This window comes from Patella vulgata, chromosome 1 (assembly GCF_932274485.2).
Source record: "Patella vulgata chromosome 1, xgPatVulg1.2, whole genome shotgun sequence".
In the NCBI taxonomy this organism is placed as follows: domain Eukaryota; kingdom Metazoa; phylum Mollusca; class Gastropoda; family Patellidae; genus Patella; species Patella vulgata.
Genome location: NC_065879.2, coordinates 40,049,133 through 40,068,595, shown reverse-complemented (window position 1 = coordinate 40,068,595; position 19,463 = coordinate 40,049,133). Strand labels below are relative to the sequence as shown.

At 37.0% G+C, this 19,463-nt stretch overlaps 1 protein-coding gene across 1 annotated transcript; it reads left to right on the top strand.

The window, feature by feature from the left end:
• The first annotated feature begins 5,520 nt into the window (after nt 1-5,520).
• LOC126832430 (sushi, von Willebrand factor type A, EGF and pentraxin domain-containing protein 1) lies at nt 5,521-19,090 on the top strand. Its single transcript, XM_056098641.1, has 18 exons — nt 5,521-5,597; nt 6,162-6,238; nt 6,520-6,712; nt 8,544-8,775; nt 9,710-9,837; nt 10,255-10,434; nt 10,657-10,833; nt 11,570-11,815; nt 12,327-12,524; nt 13,007-13,192; nt 13,595-13,797; nt 15,996-16,272; nt 16,756-16,917; nt 17,090-17,251; nt 17,519-17,729; nt 18,442-18,626; nt 18,818-18,988; nt 19,047-19,090. Exons 1-18 carry the CDS (start codon nt 5,579-5,581, stop codon nt 19,088-19,090), a joined length of 3,051 nt encoding a protein of 1,016 aa, XP_055954616.1. The 5' UTR covers nt 5,521-5,578.
• The last annotated feature ends 373 nt before the right edge of the window (nt 19,091-19,463 follow it).

The following is a 19,463-nucleotide window of genomic DNA, read 5'->3' as shown; positions in this document are numbered from 1 at the left end:
ATTTATTACGTAAATTAATATATTCGAAATTGCACATCATATCCTCCATATATACCACTGCAGCAGTGCAACGCGTAATAGACCTTTGGCACAATTAGGCAGGAATGATTCATCATGAAAAACATGGTTGGGAAATCAGTCATTGGGCCGATGAAATGTTTAAAATCCATGTGTTCACTGTTTGTATTTCACAATGGAACCCTGACAACGCACTACACGGAAAAGATGGCAAGTTATTGTCATGATGAATGCTGAGATGTCCAGGAGACAGATTGCACGTTAGTTTGATCACCAATAGTCGATCTTCTGCGTTCTCGTACGCCTGTTTTGTATGGTGGCAATTATATGTAGGGTTGTGAAGGAGACAGGTCGCGGCACGACAAGTTGAAATAATTTTGTCGGGTTGTGAAGGCGACAATTCGACAAAATCAACCCATCAACGCGACAAATAAACCGACAAGTCGACAAAATACAATTATTTCGAATGTCCTGCCACGATTAGTCGCCTTAACAATCCGACAAGTCGAGAATATAGAATGGCCGATACCAGCCACCGTAGTTTTGAGACTCGTGCGAGGTCATCCTTTTGCGCCAAGCACCCAAAGCCCAGCTTAAATGGAGGGGGTGTCTAGGTCATACTAGAATCGCGGGGCCCCTACCGCTACAAAAAGACTATCCTTTCGAATGGCATATATGTTCTTTTGAATGACACGCGTGTGTAACACACAATTAAACGGCCTGCAATACAAGAAGGGGATCTCTTCAGTTACAAATGGCATATAGGCGCGAAAATGACATATAATGTCGCGATCGCCTACGTCATGCGTTCGACCAATCACAGAGAAGGCTGAGAGATCGCAAACTCGCCCAGTCGTCGCCCATCGCGCCACTAGACCGGTAAGTTTAACTTTTATCAGCGCATTAACCAATTCTGGAGTCATTGTCTGCAAAGCTAAACGAACAGCACGATGTGGTGCGGGCATACCGCAATTGACATTAGTTTCCACATAATCCTATAACCGACGTTAATAAAAAAAAAACCTTCCCTTTGAAGACGCAAAAATTGTTTCTAATATAGCACGAACATTTTGTCTTATGTTCCTTCTTCGTAAGAAAACTGACGAGAGAGAAAAAGAAAGTGAAATTCAAACTAAATACATACAATTTCCATTCTCTTCACATACACGCCTATCCTCTAGACTCAGTGTAAATGGTGCTGCACTAGACTGGTTCCAGTCCTATCTTACTGGTAGAAAGCAAGAAGTTATCGTTATATGTAGCGACTCTAACGTCGATGTCCAACTTTTCAAAAGATTCCTTAAATTTTTTTTAAAAATATCTCCAAAAGTGACAATGAATGTACCAAAATAAGTGGCCTACTAGCTCTCAGTGGAAGTTGTTCTAGCACTTGTAATAATTTAAATTTAATCTGTTTTAAATACAACCTCTGTAAATATGATATTCCTGTTACAAACATTAATTGCATCCTGTCCAAAGTTGTTCGATGTGATGAAAATAATGCTAACATTGATGTTTCTATGACAGCTGGTGCTATTTCTGATATGATTTATCTTATTGACAGAAGTAATGAAAATAAAGAACATCTAAATTGTATATTAGAATACCTGTGTACAAAATAAGTTTATATATATATATATATATATATATATATATATTTATTTATTTTTTGTAAGTGTATTGTATTATATTGTACTTTGAGTACGAATAAATATATATTATTATTATTATTATTATTAAAATCTAAGCCAAAGTGTTTTCGCTACGGCGTCCCACAAGGATCAGTACTCGGCCCACTGCTATTTACTTCCTACACCACACCAGTTGCCGATATAATACCACACAATTGCTCATCAATGCCTTCGAACATCTGCACTAGACTATTCAAATTCACTTCTTTACGGTTTACCATCATATCTCATCCACCAACTACAATCTATTCAAAACAAAGCAGCCCGAATTATCACAAGAACCAACATTAGAGTACATATAACTCCAATCCTTGCAAATCTACACTGGCTACCTATAAATTACAGAATATGTTTCAAAATCAACACCCTCACCTATAACTGCCTCAACAATTCCGATTCTCCGGCCTATCTTACAAATTTAATTCATCTATATATTCCCCAACATTTCCCAGGTCATCAGTTCCACTACAACTCAAAGCACACAAAACAAACACCAAATTTGGAGAAAGAGCCTTCTGTTTCGCCTACCCCCAAGAGCGGAATAAATTGCCCCTTTCCATTAAACAAAGTTGTTCTGCCCCAAGTTCTAAGAAGAATGCCAAAACACACTTTTTTAATATGGCTTTTAATCCGTGATTTAAATATGTTTACAGTGCTAATAATCATTAATCTTTTAAACTGAGTTTTAAGGAGTGTTTTAAGTGATTTTAAACATAAATTTGTGCGCCACTGAGCAGTTTTGCCGAATGTACCAGCGCTATACAAGATGGATTACTATTATTATTATTATTATTAATGCTGTCTTTCTTTCGTCTAATAAAGCCCCAGCTTGTTATGCAAGTGCCAGCTACCAACTGAACAGCTATCCTCTTGTTTAGGACAAAAATCGCAATAATGCAAATATATATATAAACCAATCTAAATACTTTTGCGACTTAAGAAATCCCGAGATGTCGTCGTATAGTGACCAGTGCTTTTGTCATTTAAAGAACTTGTTGACATTAATGCAAACAATATTTTGCAATGTTCGCAATGTTCTGTAAATATCGCCATGCGCTATATTGAAATACACGACGGTGAAATGGAATATGTTGACAGAGCTTAAGAATATCAATATCTTATCGCGAAAAAGCGATCGTAGATAGAAATGACGACCTACAACATGGAACGTCGATTCAATTAAATCGGCAAAAATTGTCTTTTAGGGGGTAAAATCATCGCAATGATTACAATATGTTGACTAATAAACTAAATATTATTGCGGTATCTATTGCGCTATTGACTCCTGTACGCTTCCATATCTGTTTGATATGTTGGCAGTTACATTCTCGACTTGTCGAGTTTTGAAGGCGACAAGTCGCGGCACGACAGGTCGAAAGAATCGTATTCGTGAGAGCGACAAGGCGACAACGCGACAAATTACCCGACAATGGTAGCCTTCATTTTGTCGATTTGTCGGGTCAATTCTGTCGACTTGTCGCCTTACAATTATTTAGACTTGCCGTGCCTTTAATCCAACAAAGTCGAGAATATAGAATGATCGATACCAGCCGCCATAGGTTTGAGACTCGTTCGACATAATCCTTTTGAGCTGAGCACTCAAAGCCCAGCTTAAATGGACGGGCCCCTAGGCCATACTATCCTTTCAAATGGCATGCATGTTCTTTTGAACGGCACGTGCGCGTAATATCAAATACGAAGTGTCTTTAGTTCCGAATGGAATATAGGCGCGGAAATGACATATAATGGCACGATCGCCTACGTCACGGGTTTCGACCAATCACAGAGTTGGTTGAGAGTTCGCAGACTCACCCAGTCTGCCGCTAGACGTAATGAACCGCGAGGCCCTTTGCCTGGGCTCATTTGGCCCATGCCTTAGTTGGACTTTGCAAGCACTATGTTGAAAATGGAGTGGTTATCGCATTACCCCCTATGCAACAGACCTGTTCGTTTTCGTCTCAAATCAGCTGTAATGTGGCGCTAAGAGACCCACAAGACGACTTGTCTTGTCACGTGACCAAAAAGGCTGGAAGACTGACATGGTGCCGAGCACGTCGTCATTGGAACTTGGCGTCATAGGGAATAGTGAAGAGTGGGTCATTTAATAGTTATCGAGCAGTTTTTCTTTATGGTTATTCGTTCTACATTTTCGAAGCGATGTTTCTAATGACGTGCAGTACGCCATACCATCACCAAGGTGGAATTTCGCTAGGTATGGCGTCGATGAGGCCCGCCCATCGCTTTCCTTATAAGGATTTTTTTTTTATTATAACCGAATATGATTAGCATCTGTATATGGATATGGAATCCATATATGGCAAGTGACGTCGTGCGCTCACTAATTCTTGTAGGCCGGCCATTTTAAGTACAATTATGCGGTATGTTTTCAATGGGAATTGGTTTATTATATTATGTTCAGCCACGTGCAGTACACTTTGGAAACAGTTTAATTGGGAATTACGCAAGTTAAAAGGCTTGTAACTCTTAAATAAGCAAATGATTACAAAACTTGTTCAAAGGAAGTCCTTAGAACCATTCACAGTGGGGGCATGAAGGAAGACATCAGTGATGTAACCATGTATAGGGCATGACGACGTAGTGCAGGAAGATGACATGCACAGAAGAACATGCTAGAGCAGGTTCTATTCGGCAACGGCTTTATCATGAGGGAAAGCTTCCACTGCTAACAGGGTAATCTCAATGGCAAACTAACCCAAAGCGACATCCTGGACAGGGGTGTAGTGCCCCTGCTTGACAATCATTCTCTTCTCACACGGCCCAACTTTATGGACGACAAAGGTAAATCTGTCAGACGATTTGGATTTGGATAAGACTCTACACCAGGAATGCACAGCCTAGCGCTAGCAAAGATCGAACGTGTCATTTAGTCAACGGGGTGTAGAGTTGAACACGTGGTCCGGTTGGCGAAAGCTACACTATGTTTGGACTTGGTTAACTCACTTACCGCCTCTATTTTTGAAGTCGACAGAATATCATTAAATCCTCTATTAGGTAAGATTAGATGAAGCACTGGTAGTTCTTGCTAAAATAGCGAAATATGTTGAAAATTTCAGTAAAAGTACTTCGCTCTGAGCCGAGTCATCGGCGTTACTCCGTTAGAAGAACAGTGTACCCTCGATTGTCATTGCTACCACTGTTAAAATAATAAACAAAATCCCTATTATCCATTTTAGATTAAATAATCATTAAATGTTAATAGAACACAATTTTTATGGGAAACAATCACTGGTTTATTCTAAAAGCACGACGTTTCGACAAGTATCCTCTTATCGTTATCAAGCACTTGATAAAAATTGTGTTCTATTAATGTGTTTTCCAATCGCTAAATGCCACTTAAAGATTATGTACAACGTCAATCATTAAATGGCCGATCCGTTCTAATCTACTTAATAAGAGTTGATTACGGTTTTGTCATATTAACTAATGTCTAATTATTAATTTAAAAGGCCCAAATAAAGACCCACAATAGACATATTTAGCTCTTGCTTAATGCCTGTTTAAACTTCTGTTTTTGTTATCTTCCTTTACTCGATCAGAGTTTCCTTGTGCTGGTTCAGGAAGATTGAATACCTTCCCGAACGTAAAATAGCTTATATATCTGATCAAACACTAGCACTTTATTCAAATAGGGGTGTTGCGATACGTTTTTCTCTGTGTATATTTTGTATACTAAACTTAACTTCAAAAGTGCTAAGGTTAAATATTGTATTGTCGCACACCACTGGTTAGACATTGGCGACAACAAACAAACCGAACAGGATATTGAATATCATTGGTCCGATTTTTTGCTATAAAATGTTTGGTGTAGAGAACCCAACTCGCAGTAGGGCTTGTGGATAACCGTGGAAATGGAGAAAGCCTCGTGCGGTAAGTATTTAGCATTTTTGTTTGTTTTTTGTTTTTTGCCTGGAAATGAAATGAAATGAGGTTTAACCTCCTACTATTCTACATCAACCGGGCTATATAATGACTACGGCCATACACCAAGCAGTGTTACTGGAAAACAACATTTCGGCTTTCTCTTTGCCAATTCTTACAGCCAAGGGTTCTTTTACGTCCTCGCCAATGAAAACACGGATAGACCTCAGATTTTCTTTCCATTGGAACGACCTTTCCTTGGCAAACCTACCACCCTATATCAAAGACACCAGGATCGAACCCGGGCCTACCTCGTTAGTCAGCCATTTTGTGCTGGGAAAGAGCACACCGCGTAGGGAGCACTGCGGTATGTTCAATCTAGTAAAATAAGTTTTGAGATGAGCAATAGAATGGAATGAAATGTGAACATATTTTGATTGTGGACATATTGATGTATTCCAATCCATAACCTGTTCAAATTACATTTTGATGAGGTGAGATTGGTGCAAATTTAAAATTTAGATTTTAGTCAAACTAGTTTTACGTATTTACTCATATTTATGCTATTTGCAGGAATAAGGTTGTGTCTTACACTGTTAAATTTAGCTGTTTTGAACCGCTGTGTTCTGTCAAGTCATATTGATTTTCAGGTAAACCTTTTTAACGTTTCAAAAACGTATTAATAATACACATAACGTCCCCTTTACCTTGTTTAAATTAAACAATAACAAGGAAAGAAAAACGATATTTATATGGTAAGGAGGCTCATTGAATCAAAAGAAATCTAGGTTAGATACTATCTTGACCTCGATGTTTATGTATATAAACGATCATATTTTTCTGTAGCCGAATTAAGGACCCTTTAAATCTTAACTTTATGAATGAAACCCTAATTGGATTTAACACAATTTTTAAAAAAAATCATTTACAGGTAAAATGTGATACAGATCTGTTGAGACAATTCAGGATAGAATGTATAACCGAGAATGGAGAAGTGTCACATGGTCGGATGGTTTCACACGGTACCAAGTGTTTAGTTGGATGTTCTCACACTGGTGTCTCGTCACGAGGTTATCGAGTCTGTAGAAACGGTAACTGGGAAGGCAACGTCATCAACTGTAAAGGTTGTATCTTTTATATTTATATTGTATCCTGGGCCCTTATTCACGAAAACTTAAACTAAGTTACAACCGAAATTTTAAGAAATACTGCAACTTCATTGGATTTATGCAAATTGATTTGACTGGTCAGCCAATCGAATTGCAGTATTTCTTAAAATTTCGATTGTATCTTAGTTTAAGTTTTCGTGAATAAGGGCCCAGGATTATATAATATTTATACCTTGACAACAATAGCTTCTTAATGTTCTGACGCCCATCCGACTATCCATTATCAAAACAACTATCAAAAGGAAGGGTGATAGAGCAGGGCCTGATTCCTAGAAAATTCTTAAACACGTTTTTCGTGCTTTATAGATTTTAAGTATACTTTGCATTTAAGTAAACTTATCTTCTTTTGTGTTCCCAGAAAATTCTTAAGAACGTTCTTGTGCTTAGATTTTAAGTAGACTTCAGTGTAAGCACAAGCACGTTATTATGTGTTCCAAGAAAAAACTTAAGCACAACTTCGTTCTTAAACATTGTCAATATACGCACAAGTCCCAAGCAAGGTATACGGCTTGCTTACCAACTTTAAGCCTGTTTCTGCTTCAAACAAGATAACTGACTGTAGAGTTATTCGACGGCATTTCCTACATCTTTTGACACCAAAGAGACAATTGAAAGACAGAGAAAATCCTTTAGAAACATGTTCTCGAGAAGAATGCTATATAGAAAATTTCGCTTCTACCCTGAAACCATTTTATTTATTTAGAAATTAGTAAACAACACAAACACGGGCTACTTTAAGATCAGGCACTCTCACAATTATTTCGTCTGTTTGCATGTGCTTGCGGTTTTTTTTTAGCTTGTGGCACATTTTATATGTGTATGGGGACATGTCAAATGCATCTAAATCGACTATTTGCCGGGATGTTATGTCATTGATCTATTTATAACTCTATGCAGCCGACCAATTTATGACGTAATTTGCATAATAAAATCAAAGCCGTATATACAGGGCTTTGACAAAAATTGTTTTATGACGTTAGAGAGCATCGTGGTCTCAGTTTACTAGACTCATACTTGACTTGTGCTTACGGTCATGTGATTGACCCTAATGGGCTACTCCGTATCTTGTAATTACAAGATAGTTACAAGTTAGCTATCTTGTAATTACAAGATGGCTCTCTTGTAATTACAAGATAGCCTAATATAACCCATCTTGTAATTACAAGATAGTTATATAAAATGGTTATCTTGTAATTACAAGATAGCTATCTTGTAATTACAAGATAGGCTATATTAGGCTATCTTGTAATAGCTAAATACTGATATGAGATTCAAATATTCAGAGCTTATTCTTTAAAATATAATTCATATCAAACCCTTTGAACAAACACATAAATCGTTGTGTTTATTCAAATTAAATGTTTTTACGAAAACAATTTTTCATTGGGTATATTAATTTCATTTAAATAGATAAGGACATTCGGACTTGAATATCATCTGTGCATATTTAATTAATATCTTTATTAAATTTGGTGGATGTTTTGGTAAAATTGCCTCGTAGGGGTTACTATCGCTTTCAAAAAACTAAAATATAATTTCTTCAAAGTTAAAAACGATCTGTTTGGAGCTAGAACATTCAATTAAATATATTTGAAGAATTTAAAACAAATGCTGGGCTTGCATTTGCGTGTAAGTAAATGAATTAAAATTTTATACCTATTGTTATTTTATAAACCAATAGACAAATATATATTCTCGATAAGGGTGTGACTTCAGACTTCGTAGGCTATTTGAACTTTAGTTTTGCATGATGTGGGCTTAAGTAATTATATTTTGTTATTTCTAGAAAATACACCGACTGTCCGATTTGAATCTAATCGGAATAAACGTAGTATAAGAAGATGTACCAGAAAATGTAGCGGTTGGTGGTGGGGGAAAAGTTGTTATAATCACTGTTTTTATTTACCAACAATACAATGTCCTACCGTACCTGTAATACAATATGCAGCTCGAGGTAACACATATGCAAATGTCTACTGGAACTCTCCAACACCAAGTGGTGGAGTGGGTTATCTATGGTAAAAGAAAAAATCTTTTATATCAAAAAAAATACACATTTACTGCAAATCCGACTTCAATTGTAATGCCCACATTTAAGTCAAACAGAAAGTTAACATGAAGCATAAAAATTTAGACCTCAATTTTCATATCTACGATAGCACATTAGATATAGAAACTAATAAACGGAAGTATCTAGCCCAGGATAATATTATGGAATGTTCTTGATATTATGTGATTTATCTTCAATAAAAACTGCACAAAAACAAATTTGATTGGAGACAAAAAGTCGGGTTTATTAATTTTCTGTTTTTTTGTCAATACAGATATGTCGCCAAACAAACCATAAGCTTGCAGGGCGGAGTGAACCCGAAAAATTTAGACTTTAGTTAGTTTTGTGCATTTCGTCCTCTTCATAAACACTATTTATCATATGACTACAAAGCATTTGGCAGTGCTATTTAGAACGCACTAGTATAGGGGATGCTGTGCAGAGGGTGTTTTTCTGATTCATTTGCCCATGTATACGTTGCACCATGTAAATGACCTCGTTGATATAGTCTGGTGCTGCATATTAACAACCAGAATGTTCCGTCTATGGATCCTAATGTGGGTCTAGAACATCCTTCGTGGTTTTTCAAGTCTTCAGAGATGATGCATGCCGCGCTGAGTAGAAAAATGTGTCTGGACGTTCGGATAGGACGAAAACCGAGATCACGCTTGTTAGTCCACGTAAAATATCCCTTAGCAGTTGAAATTCAAAGAAGTGTAGATGGGAATGTCGCTGTGCAGATATAATTTTACCTCGCCTTCCATACATTAACAATACAGTGCTAGTCAAAAATACATTAAACCCACCCTATTTCATCTTTCATCTGGGAGTAGGCTACATTCTACATTCTACATCTCATATCAATCCTTTCCTTTAAAATGATATATTATATATTACTACAGGTTTAGCCAAATACGGGGATTACCCAGTGGCTCTAAGTTTTATGGAACTCAGTATCATACTATTTTATATCAGGTGGTTGATGCACAAGGAAATAGAGCCTTCTGCTCATTTTACTTTCAAGTAAAGGGTATGTTTAAACTATATACATCAAGGTACTGGGTTTATGTCTGTTCTGTTGTTTTGTCAAGAAATGAAATGAAATGAGTCAAGAAATTAATGCCTACATGCTATGACCCTAAACTGTTCTTTAGTATAATTTAGTAGAAGATGCCCATGTCCAGTCGTAACGTAGGTCATCTATAGATTTCGCGTCATAATTATTGTTTTCCCAGTATCGCCTTTGCGCCATGATTATGACTTTCTCAGAATTGTTATTGGCCTTTTTGCGAGTTCAGATATATTTGTAACAGATAACATTATGACAATTTTTTTTCAGTCGTTCACTGCAGCATACGTTGTATTCTTATGCTTTCTAGAACATCCGATATCACTTCTGATTTGAGCAATTTTTGCGCTGCATTTATGTATTGTGTTTCTTTTACAGTGAGAACGTGCAATACTCCTACCAGCCCATACAATGGTGCTCATTCTTGTTCAAGATATCCGGTTATTTATGGTGACACCTGTTCCTTCACCTGTAATATTGGCTATAATGTAGTTGGTCAGAAAATACTCACTTGTGGGGCGAATGAAAGCTTTAATTTTCCCTTACCAAGATGTGAAGGTAGATCTCCTAAAATAACCAGATCATTCCGTTGCTATGGCAACCATGGAAAATTTTCAATGTATAATTTTGATAATATTGATACCAATCCAGTTGTCTACGAATAGGCCAAATAAATCCAGATTATGTTTTAGAATTTATTAAAGATTGTGAATTTGAAAGGCGTGCAAGACCAAATACATTTATTGTTTATATATTCATTCCGATTTTTAATTTTTAAAGCTGTAAAATGTACTACGCCGCCACTACGCATCACTGATGGAAATATTACCTGTCCGAGTAACCCAATTTACCAATCTTTGTGTTCCATCCAATGTAACAATGGGTTTGCTCAAAGTCCAAGGGGTAGCTTCTCATGTAACCAATATGGAAGATGGGTTGGAACATTCCGCTGTACAGGTAAACAACCATAAAGCTACTAAAATGTTTTTTTTATTTCGATTTTAAACTACTAAAGTAATTAAATTGCAGGTGCAATATTTCGCGAGAATTTAATTTCCACATTAAATCAATGTTATATTCGTTTGCATTGTAAAATTATTAGGCTGCGTCCAAAACAATATTCGTCTTTATTATGCTATTGAGTCTATTATAACCGCGCTAGATTTTCAGCCAATATATACTGAGACGGAGAATCTTGTTTTCATTAACGCGTAAACGCACCACAAATATACAAATACACCCAGACAACGACATAATTTCGAGACAATCTGGAGGGTACTCAAATGCAGGGACGATCCTTTCGATGATGTGGTTATAGGCAGGCTACAACCAAGATAACAGCACAATACATTATACGAAGCCGCGAACAAAACACCACACACACAACACAGGTTACAGAAGACTGTAGACAGTCTACAGCCAAGATAACGGCACCAGACATAACAACTACATAGAAACCAAGAAGAATAACCCGCGTAAAACACCACACACCCAACACAGAGACATTGTAAATGTGACTGGACCCGAGGAACGAACGTGAGCGTCCATAGCACGCGTTTTACTTTCTAAGAAGTTAAAGTAATGAGACAGATTCATTTTTCTTTCACTAGCATTTCAGGTCTCAACAACATGGCCGTTAGGCATATGAATATAGTAGTTGAACCAGAAAAGTGATTTTATTTTCATATTTCAGATGTTACACCACCTGTATTTGACAATTGTCCTCAGAATATTATTGTAGAAGCTGATCGCAATAGAACCGATACACAGGTTAACTGGATGGTCAAAGCTAGTGATAACTCTAATGACGTTATTCTGGAACAAACCGAGGGACCTGATAATTCAAGCAGATTTACAGTTGGAACGCACAATATATCTTATACTGCCACAGATCAATCCGGACATTCTGTTACGTGTACGTTCACAGTAACTGTGAAAGGTGAGCCGGGTGTCCTGACTTTAAAAAAAAGAGTAAATGTTACGACATTCTGTTACATTTACTTTATAAAACTACCTACTGTTGACTTCGACCTTGATTGACTTTCTTTTTCATGACTTTAATGGTAACCGACTTTCTGTAATTTTTATTTACACCGCAAATAGCTTTCTTTCTAAACTGACTTTATAAATGTTCCTTACTTTAACCCTAACTGAATTGTATTTAGATGTAAATGACGTGTCACATACGTTTACTTGGCTTTGACCGTAAGTTGCGTTCAGATTAAATTTGCTCCAACCTCGTGGGTTTACTCCGGGTCCTCCGGTTTCCTCCCACTGCTAAAGACCCCTACGCGCAAGCTAAAGACCCCCCCCCCTCTCTCTCTCTCTCTCTCGCTTAAATTTGCCCTTGATTAACTTGGATTCTACTGCATGAACTTTTAACGATAAGTGCGAAATATGTTCATTAATATCGCTATTTTCACAATTTTTTTTTTTTCATTCACTTATAGGCTTCGCTTGTAGACCACCCACATTTGTTGAAGATGACATGGATCTTGTCAGTACTTGTGAAAGTCTGGTTGTGGGTGGATCATGTTTTATGAGATGTAAACATAATAAGAAGTTAGAGGGTGATTCGATGATAACATGTGAAAAAGACGACAATATGCAGACATACTGGAAATATTTAAACTTGCCTACTTGTGTAGGTATGTAGTAGAGACATTACAAGATTAGATTTTATAGTTGATACGAGCTTATAACGTCAAACTCAGCATCATTTTGCAGACGAAGAAACTAGAGGAGCGTTAATGGTCCGGGGGACATGGGGGGGGGGGGGGGGGGTGCAGCGGGGATACTAGAGATAGGGCCAGGGGTGCTTTCGTTATTTTCTTAATATATCTTTGTCGGAAATCTTAGGGTGATTCTACCCCGCTGTGAGGAATCATGAGCTGCCCCCCACCCCCATGACACCAACCTAGACCTGATCGCTAAAAAAGATCCAGATACCATTTGGACTCTCTACATTCGATAAGAATTTCCATTGTACCCCCCCCCCCCCTCCAAAATTCTATACCCCCCCCCCACCTCGCCGAGGTATGACGTCTGACGTTGATATTCCCATACTTTATATGCTATATCGTATCGTGTTTAGGTTATATATTTCACCAATATATTTATTTTAAACCAGGTGAAAAATGTCCAAATTTAACAGCTCCTAGATATGGCGCTTTATCATGTAGCAAATGGAACGATGGTGCCTTCTGTAGTGTACAGTGTAGTTCCAGATATCAGATAGGACAGGGCGTTCAAAATTTATACATCTGTGCATCTACTGGAATATGGGGTCCTTCCGATAGTGTACCCGATTGTGTTAGTAAGTGTTTTTAACTTTTATCTAAACAAATTTTTGCGGCCCCAACCCAAATGACATTCACTTTGTTTCATAAAAATTGGATTGGTAAAAAATATTTTTACGCATAATTGTTGTGACCTCTAACAAAGAATGTGTCACGTGCACAGCAAGGCGAAATCGTTTTGACGATATTCTACATTAACACAACTGTATTATTGCCATATTGGGGCTCTACATCTCTATCAATCAATCACCAAGAAGAACCGAAAGGGCTGTTTTATATCAATACCACCCAAAGTAATGACCAAAAGTGAACTGCAGAAAATGTATGCATGTTCTACTCATAATATCTAGAATGTAAATTATTTCATCAAAAATTGACCAAGTTATTGTGTAGAAAGATGTTGTGATTATTCTTATTAGGAAGGAGGCGTGGATCTGGGAGTTCTGCAACGAATGAGTTATATCTAAATTATGATGGAAGTTGTGAAGACGCCAAAGAACAAATCAAACAAAACTTCATTAATAAATTGATGGAAAAATTTGAATTCCTGTGCAGGCTAGAAGAAGGTTGCGCTGTAGAAAATGTCCAGGTCATATGTGGAGGTACCCGAAGAAGGAAGAGGGTTAGTTCATTATTATGAGATACGTCTACATAGATTAGAATTGTTCATTTATTCGAATGAAGGATTATACTTTCTTTCGATGGTTTATGGCACAAAGGTTATAGTCAAATTATGTGATGATACACAGGCCAGATGTATCACAAGCACGTTTAGCATTAAATGCGCTAAATATCTATTCTTTCGAACCTAAGATAGACGAGCTTTAAAATTGTTCACTGTGTCTTAAATATTGGATATCGGGGGCCCATGGTTTCATGGTAAGATAAATGGAATGGAACATTAATTCGTGTTTGTAATGTCAAAGACTGTGGATAATATTGAGTTACGCCCTAAAATTCTTATATATAAAGAGCGAGATACAATTGAAAAATTACAGGTTCTTATCGGCTAATAACATCTTATGAACGGTGAAATGAAATTTACGGAACCCCTTAAATGCACGATTCCACTCTTATATATAATTTTTTCGTGCACGATTCCACTCTTATATAATATTTCTTTTAAACGAAATATTAATTCTTTTAAACGAAATATTAATTCGTTTAAACGAAATATTAATTCTTTTAAACGAAATATTAATTCGTTTAAACGAAATATTAATTCGTTTAAACGAAATATTAATTCGTTTAAACGAAATATTAATTCGTTTTAACGAAATATTAATTGGTTTAAACGAATTAATATTTCGTTTAAAAGAATTAATATTTCGTTTAAAAGAATTAGTTATAATAAGAGTGGAATCGTGCACGAAAAAATTATATATAAGAGTGGAATCGTGCATTTAAGGGGTTCCGTAAATATTAATTCGTTTAAACGAAATATTAATTCGTTTAAACGAAATATTAATTCGTTTAAACGAAATATTAATTCGTTTAAACGAAATATTAATTCGTTTAAACGAAATATTAATTCCTTTAAACGAAATATTAATTCCTTTAAACGAAATATTAATTCCTTTAAACGAAATATTAATTCGTAAATTCCAACTTCCAAGGGACCTTTTACGTGCACGTCAATGTGTACGCGGGACCTTGGTTGTTCGTCCAATCCGAACGACTTGACAATTGTTCTTGCCAGACCCTCCGTTCTGCATCTTGAACTTCCTCGACCAACACAGGAACGAAACCGCGACCTCCAAGCTAGCGAGCTAGCGTCTTACTCATTTAGCCACCTTGGCTCCTGCATACGCGTATGAACCCAATGGTTAATACCCCAAAACATATGTTAAAAACTACTGCTTCTATCAAGTTCACAAGGTGTTCCTAATGGGGATCGTGTGGGGAAACGATAGGGTTTGTTCTCTCATTAACACCAATGCTTCACACCAATTTATGAAGAAAAAAACTGATTTAAAGTGTATCCTCATTCGTGTTCATAAGGTTTTCAGAATAAATGATCCCCATTACGAAAACCTTGTGAACCCGATAGAAGCAATAGTTTTTGTGAACCCGATAGAAGCAATAGTTTTTAACAGATTTGTTTTTCCATTTGGGTATTAACCATTGGTTTCATAAGCGTATGAACCCTATCGATTTTCAGTGTTCCGTGACCTGCAGTTCCAGCGAAAGGGGCTGGGTGGTCTAGTGGTGCAAGTGAAACCATGAATTCTGTCATTGAGTCAAGTGGCGTTTTTTTTTTCAATTGACCGCTTCTACGTTACAAGGAGCAGGGTCGCCTGTCCAGCCTCCTCTGTTTTCTCCGGGTTCACTGTCTCCTCCCAGTGTTACGAGCAAACGAATTATTGAAATAAAATTGAACCATGTGTTAATCTCGAAATAACCTAGTTTGTGTCGCAGTTCCGGGGTTACCGCCTCAACGATAAGAGAACGATAGAGACCACGACCTTTTTTTTAATATATATCTTTTTTAAAATTCGGTGTTTGGAGCACTTGGGTCATTAGTCGATGTGTTAAATCGTAAATCGATTAATTCGATTAATCGAAATAATTAATTCGTTAAAACGAGATCTTGAAACTAATTAGTATTTCGTTTAAACGAAATAATTATATAAGAGTGGAATCATGCAAGAAAAAAATATATAAGAGTGGAATCGTGCACTTAAGGGGCGCCATAGAAATGTAAACCGTTAATGCTAAGCTTTGAAAAAAAATTTAATATTAAGACTTAAACAGTTTGATCAATACTGAGTCTGATTTTGTTTAACATTATTATGTATCCTGTAATTTCATTCATCCAAGTCATCGCATTCAATCAGCAAAAGGAGTGCCAATGAAATTGTATTAGTATGGGATGTCATCGTGAAGTTTAATGAAAATAAAACCTACGAAGAAGGAATTGCAGAAGCAGAAAATGCTCTTAAAACAGTTGTAGCCGTCATAGAGATTGATATAAAAAATGGCACATATGATGATCTAGCCCCAGGGGTTCGAACTGACAAGGAGTCTCTTTATACGTTCCCCACTGATTTAGTTTGTGATTATGGGTTAAAACCAAATTATCAGACAAATACTTGTGGTAAGTATCGTTCTAATTCATTTGTTTGTCGAAATATCCATTCGGTCTTTACATAATCCCTTTCCAAATAAAATGTTTTCGAATTTAGAGAATCTGCCCAGCGACGAGTTCACTCACTTTCAGCAGAAAGAGGTCCCGAAATTTTCGATATACATAATGAAGTGTTGTGGAGACAATTAGCCAGTGCCAAAGGAACGAAACCCACGACGGAGGGATCTATGTGCCTCCTCCCCCTCTGAAGAGTTGTAAAAATTAAATGCCGTAGAAACCACGGACCTGCAACTGTTTCGTTCACAATTGCTTGTTTTTAGATTATCGGTTGAAATTGATTGTAATTTCTGGATTTGTCCTAAATCTAAATCTTGTGATACACCAGTTAAATGTTGCTCTTGCTTACGTTCGAGTAGTTGTTTTTAATCAATAAATTGTTTTCAATATATTCATTCAACTATGTGTTAATCACTGACATTTTTAATTTCATAGCCAGCTGCCCTACTGGAACGATATATGATAAAACTAATGATAATTGTCAACCGTGTCCACTTGGTACTTATCAAGATGAAGAGGCCTCTTTTATCTGTAAACGGTGTCCAGATGGAACAACTACTCAAGATGTGGCATCTACGCACCAAGATAACTGTACACGTGAGATTTATTAAATGTTCCTTATGCATGCTTACACATATGTTGTTGGGCATTGATTAAATTTAGTTTATTTTATAGGGATATAATCATTAGAATTACAACCATATTACTTTATTTTTTCCAGTAGGTCGTTAAACCCCGTCTCATTTCATTTTCATTTTATTTTTTCTAGAAATATGTGCAGCTGGTTACTTTTCTCAGACAGGCATTAGACCATGCTCGCCATGCCCACTTGGAACCTTCCAAAATCAGACTCATTCAACGAGCTGTTTAAGGTGTCCGAATGGCAAGACTTCATTACAGGAAGCATCAACAGATGTCGACAGTTGCAAAGGTACGTTCCAAAAACGACAAATCTCCTGAAAAGTGGTATCAGGTGTTCTAGAAAACATATATCAAACGTCATGAACTACACCCACTCTTACTTAAAGTAAAACGTGCGATATTTTAGACCTGGATTTCAGAAGCTTTAAGAAAAGAAACAGTTCAGCTGTCTGTACAGATCTATGTCGAAGAAGAGCATGCACATTACCCCCAAATGTTAATCTCACGATGATAGAATCTAAATTTAAATTATTTATTTTCTCTTTTCGTTTAACAGAATTTGATTTTGAATTTGAGGATATTGGTTATATTGAAAGTGGACTCACGCCCAGAACTAACAGTTCGTATGACGAAAGTTACTTTTCCGAATTCACATTTGTTGCTCTGTTACAAATCAAAGAACAAGGCATGGATATAAGCATACAACACAACGGAGTTTCGTATTTCTCAATTCACATTGGACAGCAAATCACTGTTACCATTTCTGGGTTGGTTAAACATTTTCAGTGTATTCTATTATACAACCTATTCGAATTATATCCAACTTAGGGGGCAACTGGGAGCCACGGTGGCCCAGTGAGTATGACATTGGCTCGCTAACCTTGAGGTCCCGTGTTCGATCCCTGTGTTGACCAAAAAGTCCCTCTGTGCTCCCCCCACCCTTGTCAGTGATGCAGGACGGAAGGCCTGGCAAGGAATAAGGTATTGTCTTTCCGATTCAACAACAACCCGATACCCCGTATACACATTGACGTGCACGTATAAGAACCCTTGAAAGCTGAAAATCGATCTAAGAGTAGGCCGTACTGCCGCTATCCTGGCATACACAATTTCCATTATAGCACACTATAGCGTATGCCCGTCTTCGTTAGCCTAGTCGGTGCAGAACAGTAGGACATTGGCTAGAGAGTAAGGATCGGACGAAAGAGTTCCTCGGGATTTTCTACCCTGATTTCCCTTGTCAGTGGTGCAGGACGTAGGGTTCGGCAAAGAAGAAACGTCTAGCCCTTCGTGTACACGAAAAATGGCCAGAAATGCCCCTCTCCGGGCAAAATGTCCATTATAGCATGACGTATGCCAATCTTCATTAACCCTGACTTTTGCAAACAGTAGGATGTTAAACCAAATGTAAACGGAAACAAAAGTAGCAAAATAATAAAACATCTATTTTAATCTATGTCATTTCTATTCTTGGCATAGTGTATCTAAATCAGTTCCAAGCATCCTGGACGCTTGGTTTCATATTGTCGTAACAGTCAGTTCTACCAGTACTGGTGTTAAACTGTTTTCACTCGGCCAGCTTAAAACAACGACACACATTGTTAGTGGTACATCTATACCTGGAAATGGGACGTTTTTACATATTCAATCAAGGCATGGTGACCGTAAGTATTTTAATACACATAGATATGGGTGTACCGTAAAGCCCAGTCAATGCTATTGAACCATTTCTACAATGATATTATGGTGGACCCCCACCCCCCACACCCTACAAAAAATAAATAAATAAATAAACTATTTATTAGAAATGTCAATGCTTGTATCTTTAAAATCCGACCGTTTTGTCTTTTTTGAGGTGTAACTATGCGATATCTGAGAGTCATGTCTGGACTTTTGACAGCTGGTCAGATATCATCTTTAACAAACACATGTGGTTTAACAGACGACGAAATTTTATTTTCGTTGGACGTATTTGACAGCCTTTTGATAAGAAACGTATCTGCTGTTTCACCAAGTACCTGTGACGGTAAGTTCTTTAGCGTTTTCTTGATTAAAGAATTTAAATATCTGCACTGTATTTGTAGTAATCAATGACTGTCTATCACTACCCTGTGGTTTACATTTGTAATAATCAATGACTGCCTATCATCACACTGTGGGTTATATTTGTAATAATCAATGACTGTCTATCATCACCCTGTGGGTTATATTTGTAATAATCAATGACTGTCTATCATCACCCTGTGGTTTATCTTTGTAATAATCAATGACTGTCTATCTTCGTGGTTTATCTTTGTAATAGTCAATGACTGTCTATTATAACCCTGTGGTGTATATTTGTAGTAATCAATGACTGCCTATCTTCACCCTGTGGAAACCATACCTGTATAGATAAAGTGGATGGTTTCAACTGTAGATGTAACGATGGCTACACTGGTACAACTTGTAATATTCCACCAGATTATTGTGTGAATCATTTATGTGAAAATGATGCTACCTGT